A 12,892-nucleotide genomic window follows, 5' to 3' on the forward strand; every position below is an offset into this window, starting at 1 on the left:
GGGATCTAGGGGTCATAGTGGACCACAAGTTGAATATGAGTCAACAGTGTGATGCTGTTGCAAAAAAAGCAAATATGATTCTAGGTTGTATCAACAGGTGTGTTGTAAGCAAAACTCGTGAAGTCATTCTGCCGCTCTATTCTGCACTAGTTAGGCCTCAGCTGGAGTACTGTGTCCAGTTCTGGGCGCCACATTTCAAGAAAGATGTGGAGAAATTGGAAAGGGTACAGAGAAGAGCGACAAGAATGATTAAAGGTCTAGAGAACATGACCTATGAAGCCAGGCTTCATGAACTGGGCTTGTTTAGTTTGGAAAAAAGAAGATTAAGGGGGGACATGATAGCGGTTTTCAAATATCTAAAAGGGTGTCACAAGGAGGAAGGCAAAAATTTGTTCCTCTTGGTTTCTGCGGACAGGACAAGGAGTAATGGGCTTAAAGTGCAGCAGGGGAGGTTTAGATTGGACATTAGGAAAAAAATTCCTAACTGTCAGGGTGGTCAAATATTGGAATAAATTGCCACGGGAGGTGATGGAATCTCCCTCTCTGGAGATATTTAAGAACAGGTTAGATAGACATCTGTCAGGGATGGTGTAGACGGAGCTTGATCCTGCCTTGAGGGCGGGGGGCTGGACTCGATGACCTCTCGAGGTCCCTTCCAGTCCTATTATTCTATGATTCTATGATTATGCCACAATATTTAACTTCAGGATAAAAATGCTGTAATTAAGGAACGCATAGATATGAAATTACCACTTTTATTATAAAAATGCTAATATCGGTAATACTGTATCCTTAATTTATACATGGGGAAACTGAAGCAGAAGTGTCTTATCCAAGCCCCCAAAATAAATTAGTATCTGAGCTGGGATTAGAGTTTGGGAGTTGCTTGTTTTCAAATCTTTGCTCAGACTACATCTCTTTTTTTTCTAGCTGTAGGGAGGATGGTAGAAGCATGTGTAAATAGTGAAAAATCAAAGAATCTAAAACTGAGCTTTGTATAGACTTTCTGGCAAGCAAAAGTGTATAGCTCTGCATCAGATACAGTGTTGTCATAGGGTTAATTCCTGGCAAACTGAAATGTCTGCCAGCTGCGCTGGGAAGTCTCAGAGATACTATGTTTATAGGAGTGGCTTTTGAGGTCAGGAAAATCCTTTTCTTAGGCCAAACTCCTCCAGGGTCCATTTGGATGGGTAGTATGAAATACTGACCTTTTGACCAGTGTGCAAGTGGTGCATGAGTGTTTCTGTGTTCAGAGGTACCCAGATGGTTCCAAGCCAACATATTTCTTTTCTAAGAGAGGTCTTCAATCATTAAAGTTGAGAGCTGAATCAGTTTCATACTATATATGGTGTTTGTGCAAGTGATAGAAATCTGAGTGTATTTATAACACTGGTTTGCTGCAGTAATGTGGATTGGGAACAAATGCTTTTTTGGATAATAGCCAGTGCTTCGGATTGGTTTTACAGTGGCATGTAAAATCAGTATGCAGCTTGTAAAGACATTTGAAAAACTGATAGTGACTGGTTTAAAATTCAGCTTGAATATGGAGAAACATTTTATTCCTAGATACATACTTGTGAGCAGGATGATAGTAGACTGTTACAAGTTGATAAATGCTGCACCTTTGGAATGCTGAGATGTCCTTATTCCAGTACTTAGAAATTCCTGATTTTACTTACTTAACACATCAGGACGGGAATTTTGTATATATTTTTCTGCTTTGTGTAGTGATAGGTCTATCCTCTTTTAATTACGTATGCCTTAAGTGTAATGCTGTACAAGTGTTGTGATCGGAGAATATTACATAGCATTGAAATGAAAAAATCCAGTCATGAAAGGATCTGAGCTTCTTTGCATACTGCTAATAAATATTTGAACAAAAATAGTTGACCAAAAATGACACAAGTGTTGTGGGTGTGTCAGTTTAACTGTTTATGATGAGCACAGCAGCTTTTTTTGACACACCTCATTTGCTAGATCTTTGTAATTCTACATGGATAACTGTTGTATATGGAGCCTGTATGAGGTAATGACTGATTGCATGTACTTTTCCCATAGTCTGGAATGTAAATGAACTGTAGTTTTTCTTCATTTTCTAAGATGTTCAGTGTTTGTTTTGTTCTAGGATGGTCAGAAAGAGAGAGAAACACACACATATCTCAGTAAAGAAGAAGTTAAAGAAAAGATTCAAAACTACAATTCATCTGTTACTGACAAATTAAAGATGACTCTGGTAAGATTCACATAGAGCCACAGCAGTTAATAATTGAGCAGCTGAATGTAATTCCATAGAGTGAATTATTTGTTATTTTGTCTATAGCATTTTTCATGTGAATCTCTGGCTAAATGACTTTGTAATGTACTGTAGAAAAAGGGTAATTAGTTAGTCATGAAATGTAATTAAACCACTTTCATCCTTCATTTATTTGGGGAGAAAGGGAAAAGGGTAGAAACCACAAACTTGTACATGGTGTTGAGATGTTAACATGAACTCTCGGATGTCATATGAAAGTGGATTCCTTCTGTCAAAATTCTCAGTTGTACCAGTACAACCAGCACAGGGAGAATATGGCTATCTGTCTCTTATAAAACTATATTACCATGGCATCCAAATATGTTAAATCAAGCAAAAATGATTTTTAAAGTAGTTTTTCAATGTGATCCGGGTATAAATAATATTTTTATATTATAATTAAGATAAAATCCACACTGATAAATCTTCTGTATTAGTTCTAGGATTCAGTCTATTAATAAAATCTGTATTTACCTGGCTAGAACATTATAACTCAATCTGAATATAAATTATCAGATCTTTTTATGTTATTAGATATACTGCCCATCCAAACTTGGAAGTTATGTTACATTCTTAACCAGTTTATAATATATATGCAAGCTGTATCTACTAATCTGATTTGTGTTATGTATTTTCATGTAATTTGGAACTAATACTTGTAAAAGCATGTTGCCAAAAGTCCTGTAGCTCAGTAGCATTTGACTAATCATTAATTTTGATACTAATTACAGTAAGAAACTTTCCATGTTGGTTAAGCTTGTATAAAGTTTAATCTGAGCTATTCAAAGGAGCCTATGTTTATTAAGCACCCAATTCCCATTAAATTGTAACAGAATTTGCACACCTAACTCCCTTTGACAATCATAGCTTTAAGCATTGCACAGTTGTGTATAACATTATATTTTGTATTTGTGCACAGTTATATTGTAGAGTGTGCTTTACATATAAAGTGCATGCAAATGTATCTACACCTATATAATATTACAAACACAAACACATAAAAATTCAGTTGGGTTGCAAAATCAAGTGCTCAAAAGCAAAGGAAATGGCAGAATTTCAGCTTTCTTGTGCATATATGTTATGTAGTCTTCAATGAGCAGATATTCAGTATTTTGTCATCCTTGTTTTTCAGTGTTTGGCCCCAAGCCTATTCACCACACATTATTCAGACCCTGATCTGAATATTAATTTCCTCACAGACTTTTCTGCAGCACTGATAGTATCTGTTTCACAAATACTAATAATATAACTCCCCCATGAGGTGAGAGGATAGTATAAATGAGGAACTGAGACACAGAGAGATGACAAATACCCACTAATTTTGGATACCCCATTTGAAACACTTTTCAGGATACTAGGCTGATATACCACTTCACAATATTCAAAGCACAGCTCCCACTGACTTCCACTACAGCTGTGAGAGCTCAGAGCTTCTGCAAATCAGACACCAGGCTCTCAAGTCAGGCCCTTAGAAAACAAAGAACACGCAATTAGTGACCACCTGTGTGAAAAGTTTTGGCTTGCATACGGTGGCTAGCATCCCATAGGAACTCTACAGCAGAAGCAGGAATAGAATTCAGTGCTCCCATAACCCTTGCTTGATTTACTACACACTTTCCAGCTTCTGCAACAAATAAGACAGGGAACCTTTAGATAACCGATTTCTTTAGCACACATCCTGAACTTATTCCCACCACCAGAGTGTCAGGGGTCCATGGGGAAAAAACAGTATATGACAAGGTAATTAAAGACCGTAATACAATGCATATGCATAAGGAGGCCATATCAAGAATGTACAGCAACTTCTGGCACTTCTGTTTTTGAGTGCTTGACTTTGCTCCCTTAATAATGTTCTTTTACTACTCTGTGTTTTCTTAGGTTTTTTTTTCTTTTAAGCAAACAGAAAAAATAAATTCCATCATGTTGAGATCGTTCCAATGCTGCTAATAACCTGTTAGATACATACGCACACACACCAGCTACTGGATTAACTGATCACAGTAGTAGGATGTTATCCTCTGTGGAGCAGTATGCAGAGCAGGGAGAATGGATACTTCCCTTTTCTAGTGGGTTTGGCAAAGTTATAAGCAACTGAAAACGAAGCCTTGTAATGGGAAATGTGCACCCTAATATTCGGTATTGCTACCAACTCTGCCCATTTAAGTATTTGAATGTGTTTGTGGACAAGTTCATGACAGTCTTAAATTTCTAGATTCAAATATGTGTTTTGGTTTCATTCTTCTTACATGTAGATTATTTCAGTGGCATTTTTCTCAAGCCTGATCATTTTTTCCTTTGTCCTTTTTAAAAAAAATGTATTTTTAAAGTATAAGGAAACCATCAAATAAATTTTCATTTTTACAGTTTTGTAAATTTACCATTCATAACCGATATTAGAATGGATTATTTTGTGTTGTCACAGTTTAAATTACAGGGTCTCACATGTTTCCTGACTAACTGTGAAGAATAAATTTACAATGTAAAATAACAAACCTGTATCTTGCAAACTTATCTCCACTTTTTCCCCAACTACCTACAGTGTGATCTCAAAACAAAACATGGATTAATTGCTTTTACACAGTAGTGGGATCTACACTTTGCATCCTGCTAAAACAGAACTCTGGCAGCTTGTTGGGAATACCAGTTCTCTGTTTGTAGTGTTTCCCTTTTTCCACTATGAGGTTGCTTCATAATTTTTCTACCAAGACTGAAAATTTACCATTAGTTTCCATAGGATCTTTTGCTTGATGCCTGTCTATATTATCTCTGTAATTCCAAATACTAAAGTGAATTCTGTGGCAGCCACAGAGGGATAGAGGAATGTGTCTGACCATGTAAAACACTGACTTATACAAAAATTATTTGCTTCATGTATTATGACAACATATTTTAATGAATCTGTTGCAATCTGTCCTTTATTACTATTGATGCTGTCATAATAAATAGATCAGTATTCATTTTTATACTATGTTTTGCTTTTCTTCCTGCTGCAGAACTCAAATGGGACTTATACTGGCTTCATCAAAGTTCATATGGAACTATGCAGGCCTATTACTGTACAGACTGCTGTGAATCCAGGAGAGCATGCTCACAATAACAATAAGACTGCATTTTACTTGCCTGCAGGCTACGTGAATACGCTTCATATAAGCAGCGCTAACAGTGTTCGTGAAGTTATTGAGGCCTTGCTCAAAAAATTTTTAGTGTCTGACAACCCTGCCAAGTTTGCACTTTATAAACGCTGTCACAAGGAAGATCAAGGTATAATTTGGATGTGTTGTCTTTTGAGGTTGGAATGGGTAAAGTGTCTGGGTTGGGAGGTGTACTATAGCTATGTTTGAGATGAGCAGGATGGAAGAAGTGATGATGATTCTTTCATTTCCATAAATTTATGTTCCAGGTTCTTACCCTCTCTAGGTGTGTATGTGTATGCAGGAGTGCCTTGTGGTCAGATGGGATATTTTTTCAGGTATTTGTAGGGCAAGATGAGAGAGCATTATTATTTGAGGAGGGAGGTCCCCAGGGTTTGTTCTTGTGTGGAGACATCGTCGTTTATGTAATGTATGGTAAGATGTGTTGGGAATAAGGACATATAGTGAATAAAAATATCTGAATAGAAAGATTTGTATTTTTTTTTTAATCTTTATACTTACGGGGATGAGGATTTGCTGAAGTGGGTAATAGCATGATGGAGATTGCAAGTCTCCTAGTCAGATGATATGTGGGACTTGGCTGTTTGTCTGTGAGGTTTGTAGTCCCTCATAAAAGGGAATGGGGATCCGCTCTGAGGATCCAGAAAGTGATTTTCAGTGATTTTTGGGTGACTATCAGTCCTTTTGAAGGTTCTTTTCATTGTGATTATGGGGTTAGTTGCTAGGGCGGATAGGAGAGACATGAGCTATGGTTAAACAACGAGAAGTCCTGTGGCACCTTATAGACTAACAGATTTATTGGAGCATGAGCTTTCGTGGGCAAAGACCCACTTTGTCAGATGTATGTAGTAGAAATTCCAGAGGCAGGTATAAATATACAGGCATGTGAAAAGAAAGGAATACCAATCAAGAGGAAGGCTATAGATAACGAGGTCAATTCAGTCAGGGAGGATGTGGCCTACTTCTAGTAGCTGATGTGTAGGTGTGAACACCAAGAGACACTCTACATTGTGACTCAGTGTGAGATAGTAAATATTAAAACTTAAACTTATCTTTAGACTGATTGGAAAATGGATCCTAGAGCAATAAAGTTTCAATGATCCATTTACCTGAAATAGAACAGAATTAGTTGTTTAAGTCTGTTAATGTGCTTGATGTGATTCTCTCCTGGGTTAGTTAATCTGTACACAGAGAAATCTCTCCTTGTACTAAATGCTGTTAAAAGCTAGGAATGCATGTATAATCAGGAAGTGCCAAAGAAAAGCAAAAATAGATACTCAAGGGGCATTTTCATTCTATCAGTTTCTTGCTCTCTCACTTAAAATCCAGCTACTTGAACGGACAATGACCGTGGCCAGCTGAAAGGATACTTCTGGCCAGCAGCCATTCCATCTAAACAAGCAGTATTGTCTTGTAGACACTGGGGCTTTAGACTACACCTCTGTCAGTAGAGAGATGCAGATTAAGCACGTCGAAATTGCTAATGAAGCAGGGATTTAAATATCCTGTGCTTCATTAGCGTAAACATGGCTGCCGCTTTTTTCCCTAAACGGAGCTTTTTTGGGGGAAAAAATCGGCAGTCTACACGCAGATCTGTCAAAAATAAACCCTTTTTCGACAGATCCTGTATTCCTCAAAAAATGAGGAATACAGGATCTGTCAAAAAAGGGTTTATTTTCAACAGAATCGCATCTAGACTGCCAGGTTTTTTTTCCGAAAAAGCTCTGTTTTGGAAAAAAGTGGCGGTCATGTTTATGCTAATGAAGCGCAGGATATTTAAATCCCTGCTTCATTAGCAATTTTGATGTGCTTGATTTGCATCCCTCTGTCGACAGAGGGATGCAGTCTAGACATAGGCTCGGTGTGTAAGGAGTTGCGGGGGGAAGGGAACATTCATTGAAGCCCTTACTTTAAAAATCCTAATGACAATGGCCTGCCGCACCAAGAATTGGACCTAAAATACAAAATGCCAGAAGCTCCACTCCTATAGCTTGTAAATAGGGCCCCCACATCATACATATAAGGAAGTGGAGAGAAGGCTCCTGCTTCCCTCCCACAGGATTAAAGTCCTCTGTTTTTCATCTTGTCGCTGAAGGATCCTTGGGATGTGGGGGTGGGAAATACCTGTAGCCACACTGTGCCTTTGGACATCCTGCATAGAATGGTGATATGGAAGGAAATCTGTGAATTACCATCTCATTTTCCAGGTTTAAAACTTTCATTTCTTCATGTTACGTGTGATGCTGCTGCTGTTGGGTTGGTTTGTTTTTGTTTTACTGTTTTCTTGTTTCTTTTGAATAGCATTAAAATTAAATGTTAATGTTCACTAAGAACCATTTCATTTAGTTCTGAGTGTCAGTTATTACACTTAGTTATGCGCAATACATTCTGTTCAGCCTTCCCAGCAACAGCTGTTTGTAGTGCTAGAGATATTTTTGTACAAAGATTTTGTAGCTACAAGTGTATGTTTTGGGGGGCAGAGGTGGGATTGTTTCCTTTTTAAAGATTGTAATCCCTGGCACACTTTCGATAAATAGTTGAAAACTTTTATTTTTAAAACTGAGTAACAATTTTAACTTTTGCAGTGTACACATGCAAGCTCTCAGACAGAGAAAACCCTCTCTATCTGCGTTTGGTAGCAGGCCCCAGCACAGAAACACTCAGTTTTGTTCTGCGTGAGCATGAAACTGGAGAGGTTATGGTAAGTTACAGCTGTCTTTTTTTTGTTTAGCTTCACAGATCTGTTAAATACACTCATTCTCTCTGTCTGGAGCATCTTTTCATGATGATCATTTCAGTGTCTATAGAACTGTACACAAAATTGTGAGGGGCTGAACAAAAGTAGTTATGCAGGTTATTTCAAGCATGGAATATTAAAGCAGTGAGTACTACAGTGGAGCTAGAAAAAGCATTAGTTTTAATTTCCACCTTTCACATGGATTCACCTTGGGCAGAATTTTTCCATTGATGGGCTCAGTTCAAGGCTGAATATGTACTTTAGAAGGGAGCAGGGGGAATGGCTAAGCAACATCTCTTAATATTTTGAGTTCTGCAATGATGAGAAAAACTTCCCCTTTCCTAATACTAAAAAGTGACTGAAATTTTAAATTAAATGGCCCTCAAAGTACAGTACATCCACAATCAATTTTTAAATGACTGGCTAGTTAATTAACGACTGAGTTTGGAAGATAGTGTGGAAATCATTGAAAATCACTTGAGCATACTCAGGTATCATTTTTAACAGCGTTTAATCAAAAACGCTGTCCTCTTTTTGACATCACAATGTACGTTTTTTTCCCTGACTAATGTAGCCTTAGGGTTGGCTGGTGCTCTTAGGCTGCTACGGGAATGGTTTGCATCAATGGTTTACAAATAGTTCATTAGAACAAAATCACCTCCACCTTCTCCCTCAAAACAGATCCCATTGGGAATCAACTCGAAATGTTCCTGAAGTAGAGATTAATGTATTTCTGGTCACAGTTAGCAGAACTGCACAAATGCGTGTAGTTGCAGAGGACTGAGCCCTGTGTTTATCTTTAGGGAGTGGGGTCATTATCAAGCTGTAGTAAACACAGTGCAAACCAATATGCTGCTGCCTTGTTAACCAGACAGCAGCAGCAAGTCCAAAGGTTGGAATTCTTCCTTGAACCTCAGCCACATGAGAAGTTCAAATTGGGACCAAATACTAATAATATTAAGCATCAAATCATTTATAAAAAAAAAAACTAAATGCAAAAATTAGGTTTGTGCAAGATTTTTTTAAAGCTGCAAGTTGTAAATTAAAATAGAAACAGTGAAAATTAATGTCACTACAGCTACACTGTGCATTCTGTATAATGTATAGCATATTGGCATTTGTCAAAATCAGTGGTGCAAAAAAACCCCAAAAAACCAGGGATAGAAATTGATACATCTGTGTAATGTGGCCAAGTTGATGTTTCTGTAGGAAACTTAATTTTATATTTCCTTTTTATTTTAACTATACAAATCAGTTGTGTTAACTTGACTTTTGCCCATCATATAACAGAAGTCCATTATTTTTTTTGTGAAGATCCATATTTCTTTGTCAAGGTCCAGACTCCAGAAAACATTATTTAAAAACTAACAATCATGATGATGGTAAGTAGTAAATAAAGATTCTGGAGTCAATTCAGCAGTAGCTGGTAGTCTGGATTTGGCCCATAGTCTGTCTATTGATTACCCCTGTTATATAGTGACACTATTATTAGCATGTAAATGAAATGACTTAGTTCTAACTTTCATTGATGGCCTCTTAATCCTAACAAAATCAATCATCAAATTAAACTGTCTTATGTCTAGAAATGTACTATTGTACCAGGTAACACCTAGTACAATGATTTTGGTTTTTGTCCTTTGTGTTTATTTGTGGATTTACAAATAGGGATGTTAAGTAGCATTTAATTAGCTAATCGAGTAGTCGATGGAATTTCCATCAACTAGTCGGTTAACCGATAATAATGCCAGGGGGGGGGGGAAGAGGGAGAGAAGATGCTCGCTACCCCTGCTGTGGCTCTGCAGTTTAAATATAGTAGAAGCCAGACATGCAGGTAGCTGGCTACTACTAAATTTCAACTGCAGAGCTGCAGCAGGGATAGCTCACCAGGTGGTGCGAGCAGGGACTGAGCAGTTCTGGTTTAAACTGGCTCTGAGACTGCTGCACTGCTGCTTTTTAAATGCAATAGGAGCCACCTGGCTCTTACTACATTTAAAAGGCAGAGCCACAGCAGGGGACCGGGTCCTCGTTCACACTGAGTCCCCTGCTGCACCTCTGCCTCCCCTGCACTCCCACCCCCAGAGACAGTGCTAGAGGGAACCTAAGTCAGTCCCCCTGAGCATCTTCTCCTGCTCACCCATCCTTGCTGTCTCTGATACGAGAGGGGGAGTGAGTAGTCGAGCCTGGGCTTATTGGGTAATTGACTACTCAACTAGTTGCTTACATACCTATTTGTAAATAATTCATGTGTAGTTAGAGTCCCCATTGTTTCTCTCAGAACAGAGAAGAGAAACATTTTTAAAAAGAACAAAAAGTTTGCAAACCCACAGAAATGGGCAGGAGGACAGACCTTCACTAGTACAAGAAACTATTTTTTATCTCCTTTCTGTATGTTGACATTTTGAGTTGACAGTATCCCTTTAAAAATACAACATGAGTAATTTGCGTATTTCCTGTTCACTACATCAGTCTTTCCAATTCTTTTTTCCTAGTGGGAAGCCTTCAGCCTTCCTGAACTGCAGAACTTTTTGCGTATACTGGACAAAGAGGAAAATGAGCAACTACAGATCTTAAAGAGGCGTTATACAGCCTACAAAGACAAACTTGAAGAAGCCCTGGGTGGAGTGTGGAAACCAGGTTAAAGTGGGGCCAAAGAACACTCAGGAAATATGCCACAGAGCATGCCAAACCCAAACGTACAGAACAGCAGCAAAGAAAATAGTTTTCTTTATTTAGAAAACTTGTTTGTGAAGCTAGGATTACCTGTACTTTTCTATAGATTTAGATCCATAAATCGGGTCACTTAGTGTCTTACTCCTATAAGGAATTCTGCATCAACTTGCAACCCCCTAATGTGCCTTAGAGGCTTTCCAGGTTACCTTTGTGTAATCTTTGACTATATTTTCTAGTATGATAACAGGAATTTGTTACCACTTTTTTTATTTGCTTTAATATTAATGATAGCTTTCAAAGTAAGGAAGTGCAAATTGATTATTTAAAAAAATTAATAAAACAGCTTAGCCATGTGAACGAGAATCAGATTGGAGCACTACATTTGAGATTAAATAGATTTGCACTACCTTTTGATTTTCAAATTTTTACTGTGTACTCTGTGAGGAAACTGTTATAGGTGGAAGGGACGTAAAACTTTGAGGTTCTGTGAAATTGTGGAGAATATAAAGCAGACTTAGTAGAGAAAGTAAAGAGCAAGTTGAAAAGAAGGCAAGAGGTAAGGAAGTGGCTGGTGTAGCTGATGGGAGATTGAAGTAGAGTGGAAATACAAATGATAGAAAAAATGGAAATTTAGTTTTGCTAGTAACTAGTTGTAAAAAAAAATCAAGTTTTAGGAAGCTTTAATTTTGTGAATAAGTTTTTAGAATTGTGTAAAGTCTCACTAGAAGAGAGAGGATAATTAAGGAAAGTACTGGGAGAGAAGGCAGCAAGGAAGCTAAATTTTAGTAGAAATTGAACTCCCTATATCGGAGAAGCTATGTGAAAGCAGGTGTGGTTTGAGCTGTGCAGCAAACTCAGTCTGTTGGATTTTGAAGTGTGAATAGTGAGTATATCTCATGTAACTTTTATAAGGAAAACCCACCTAATTGGTCACGGAATGTCTAGGTTAGAAATATAGATGGAGGTACATTGGTTTAACTAAAATCATATCTTTCAGCTGAGATCAAAGAGCTCTTTTTTTTTTATATATATAAGAATAGGACATTTTCAAATTATTCATCTTATAAAGGCATGAGGCAAAGAGAAGAATTTCTTGTTTGTAATTCCAAGGAAGCAGAGAATTAGAATACATTGGTCATGTTGTTGATGAATGGGGTTAATAACTCCAGTTTTGGCAATATGACTTTTTCTAATATTGCTATTTTTTAAAAAGTAATGGTCCAATAGCTAATTACCAAATTCTGTATACTGCTGATTTACTTGATTAAGAGTAGGAAAAATGTAGCAAAAGAAATGTTTGTACTTTACTGTAAATGTAATTATTCTTTCAAAAGTATTTATCTAAAGAAGCATGTTCAAAGAAACCAAAGAAATGGATGTGCAATAAAAGCATAAAGATGGTTTGAATAATTAACAAGTTTTTGTCATAACCACGTGGTGGGGAAAAGTCAGGATTTGTGCTAGTAAAGAAATGGATAAATAATGCTGATGATTCAAGAACAGCATTTGTTTCTCTTGCTATAAAGTTGTTCATTATAAGTTCCCAAGGAATAGCTGACACTTTGGCGACACCTAGTGGATGCTCTGTGAAACTCCAAGATGTTTCTGTTCTTTATTCTAATGTGACATAATTGTGCCTTTGTTTCCTTTCTTTAGTAATGGACAGCTCTTTGGGCAAAATATTTTTTTGCAGATGTATTGAGACAATCATATGTTTTAAAGTGTTAAGAGATCTTAAAGTAGGACTAACTATAAAAATATATATGGCATAACTTGTTTTTATTTTATTTCACATGTAACATTGTAGTGCATGTGGGTTGTTTATCATCAAAGTGAGACACTTTACCACAGTGGTTCAGGGAGTACTTTTACCTTTTGTTAAAATTGTTTTTCTATTCATACTACAGCATGTTCATGGGTATTCTGTTAACATCTACTTTAATTTGTTGTGTTACCCAAAACTATGTAATCATTAGATAATAATTAAGTTGAAGCATTCGTTTTTCAGATTTCAACACTGTTTGAATCTAAAAGTGGTAG

General features: G+C 37.1%; 1 protein-coding gene across 6 annotated transcripts in view; it reads left to right on the plus strand.

The window, feature by feature from the left end:
- The window catches only part of RASSF3 (Ras association domain family member 3), a 140,113-nt gene extending 128,239 nt beyond the window's left edge, over positions 1-11,874 (plus strand). For 5 of the 6 annotated variants that reach the window (XM_025188258.2, XM_006130205.3, XM_075931028.1 and 2 more), the window contains 4 exons: positions 2,126-2,233; positions 5,287-5,554; positions 8,031-8,146; positions 10,672-11,874. In XM_025188258.2, the coding sequence (XP_025044043.2) occupies positions 2,126-2,233; positions 5,287-5,554; positions 8,031-8,146; positions 10,672-10,821 (642 nt within the window). In that variant the 3' untranslated portion in view covers positions 10,822-11,874. Of the gene's footprint in view, positions 1-1,860; positions 2,027-2,125; positions 2,234-5,286; positions 5,555-8,030; positions 8,147-10,671 lie in introns of those variants that run through there. The other variant, XM_014577091.3, reaches the window with a different exon arrangement.
- Positions 11,875-12,892: the final 1,018 nt, after the last annotated feature.

The sequence above is a fragment of the Pelodiscus sinensis genome, chromosome 1 (genome assembly GCF_049634645.1).
Source record: "Pelodiscus sinensis isolate JC-2024 chromosome 1, ASM4963464v1, whole genome shotgun sequence".
Taxonomy (NCBI): Eukaryota; Metazoa; Chordata; order Testudines; family Trionychidae; genus Pelodiscus; species Pelodiscus sinensis.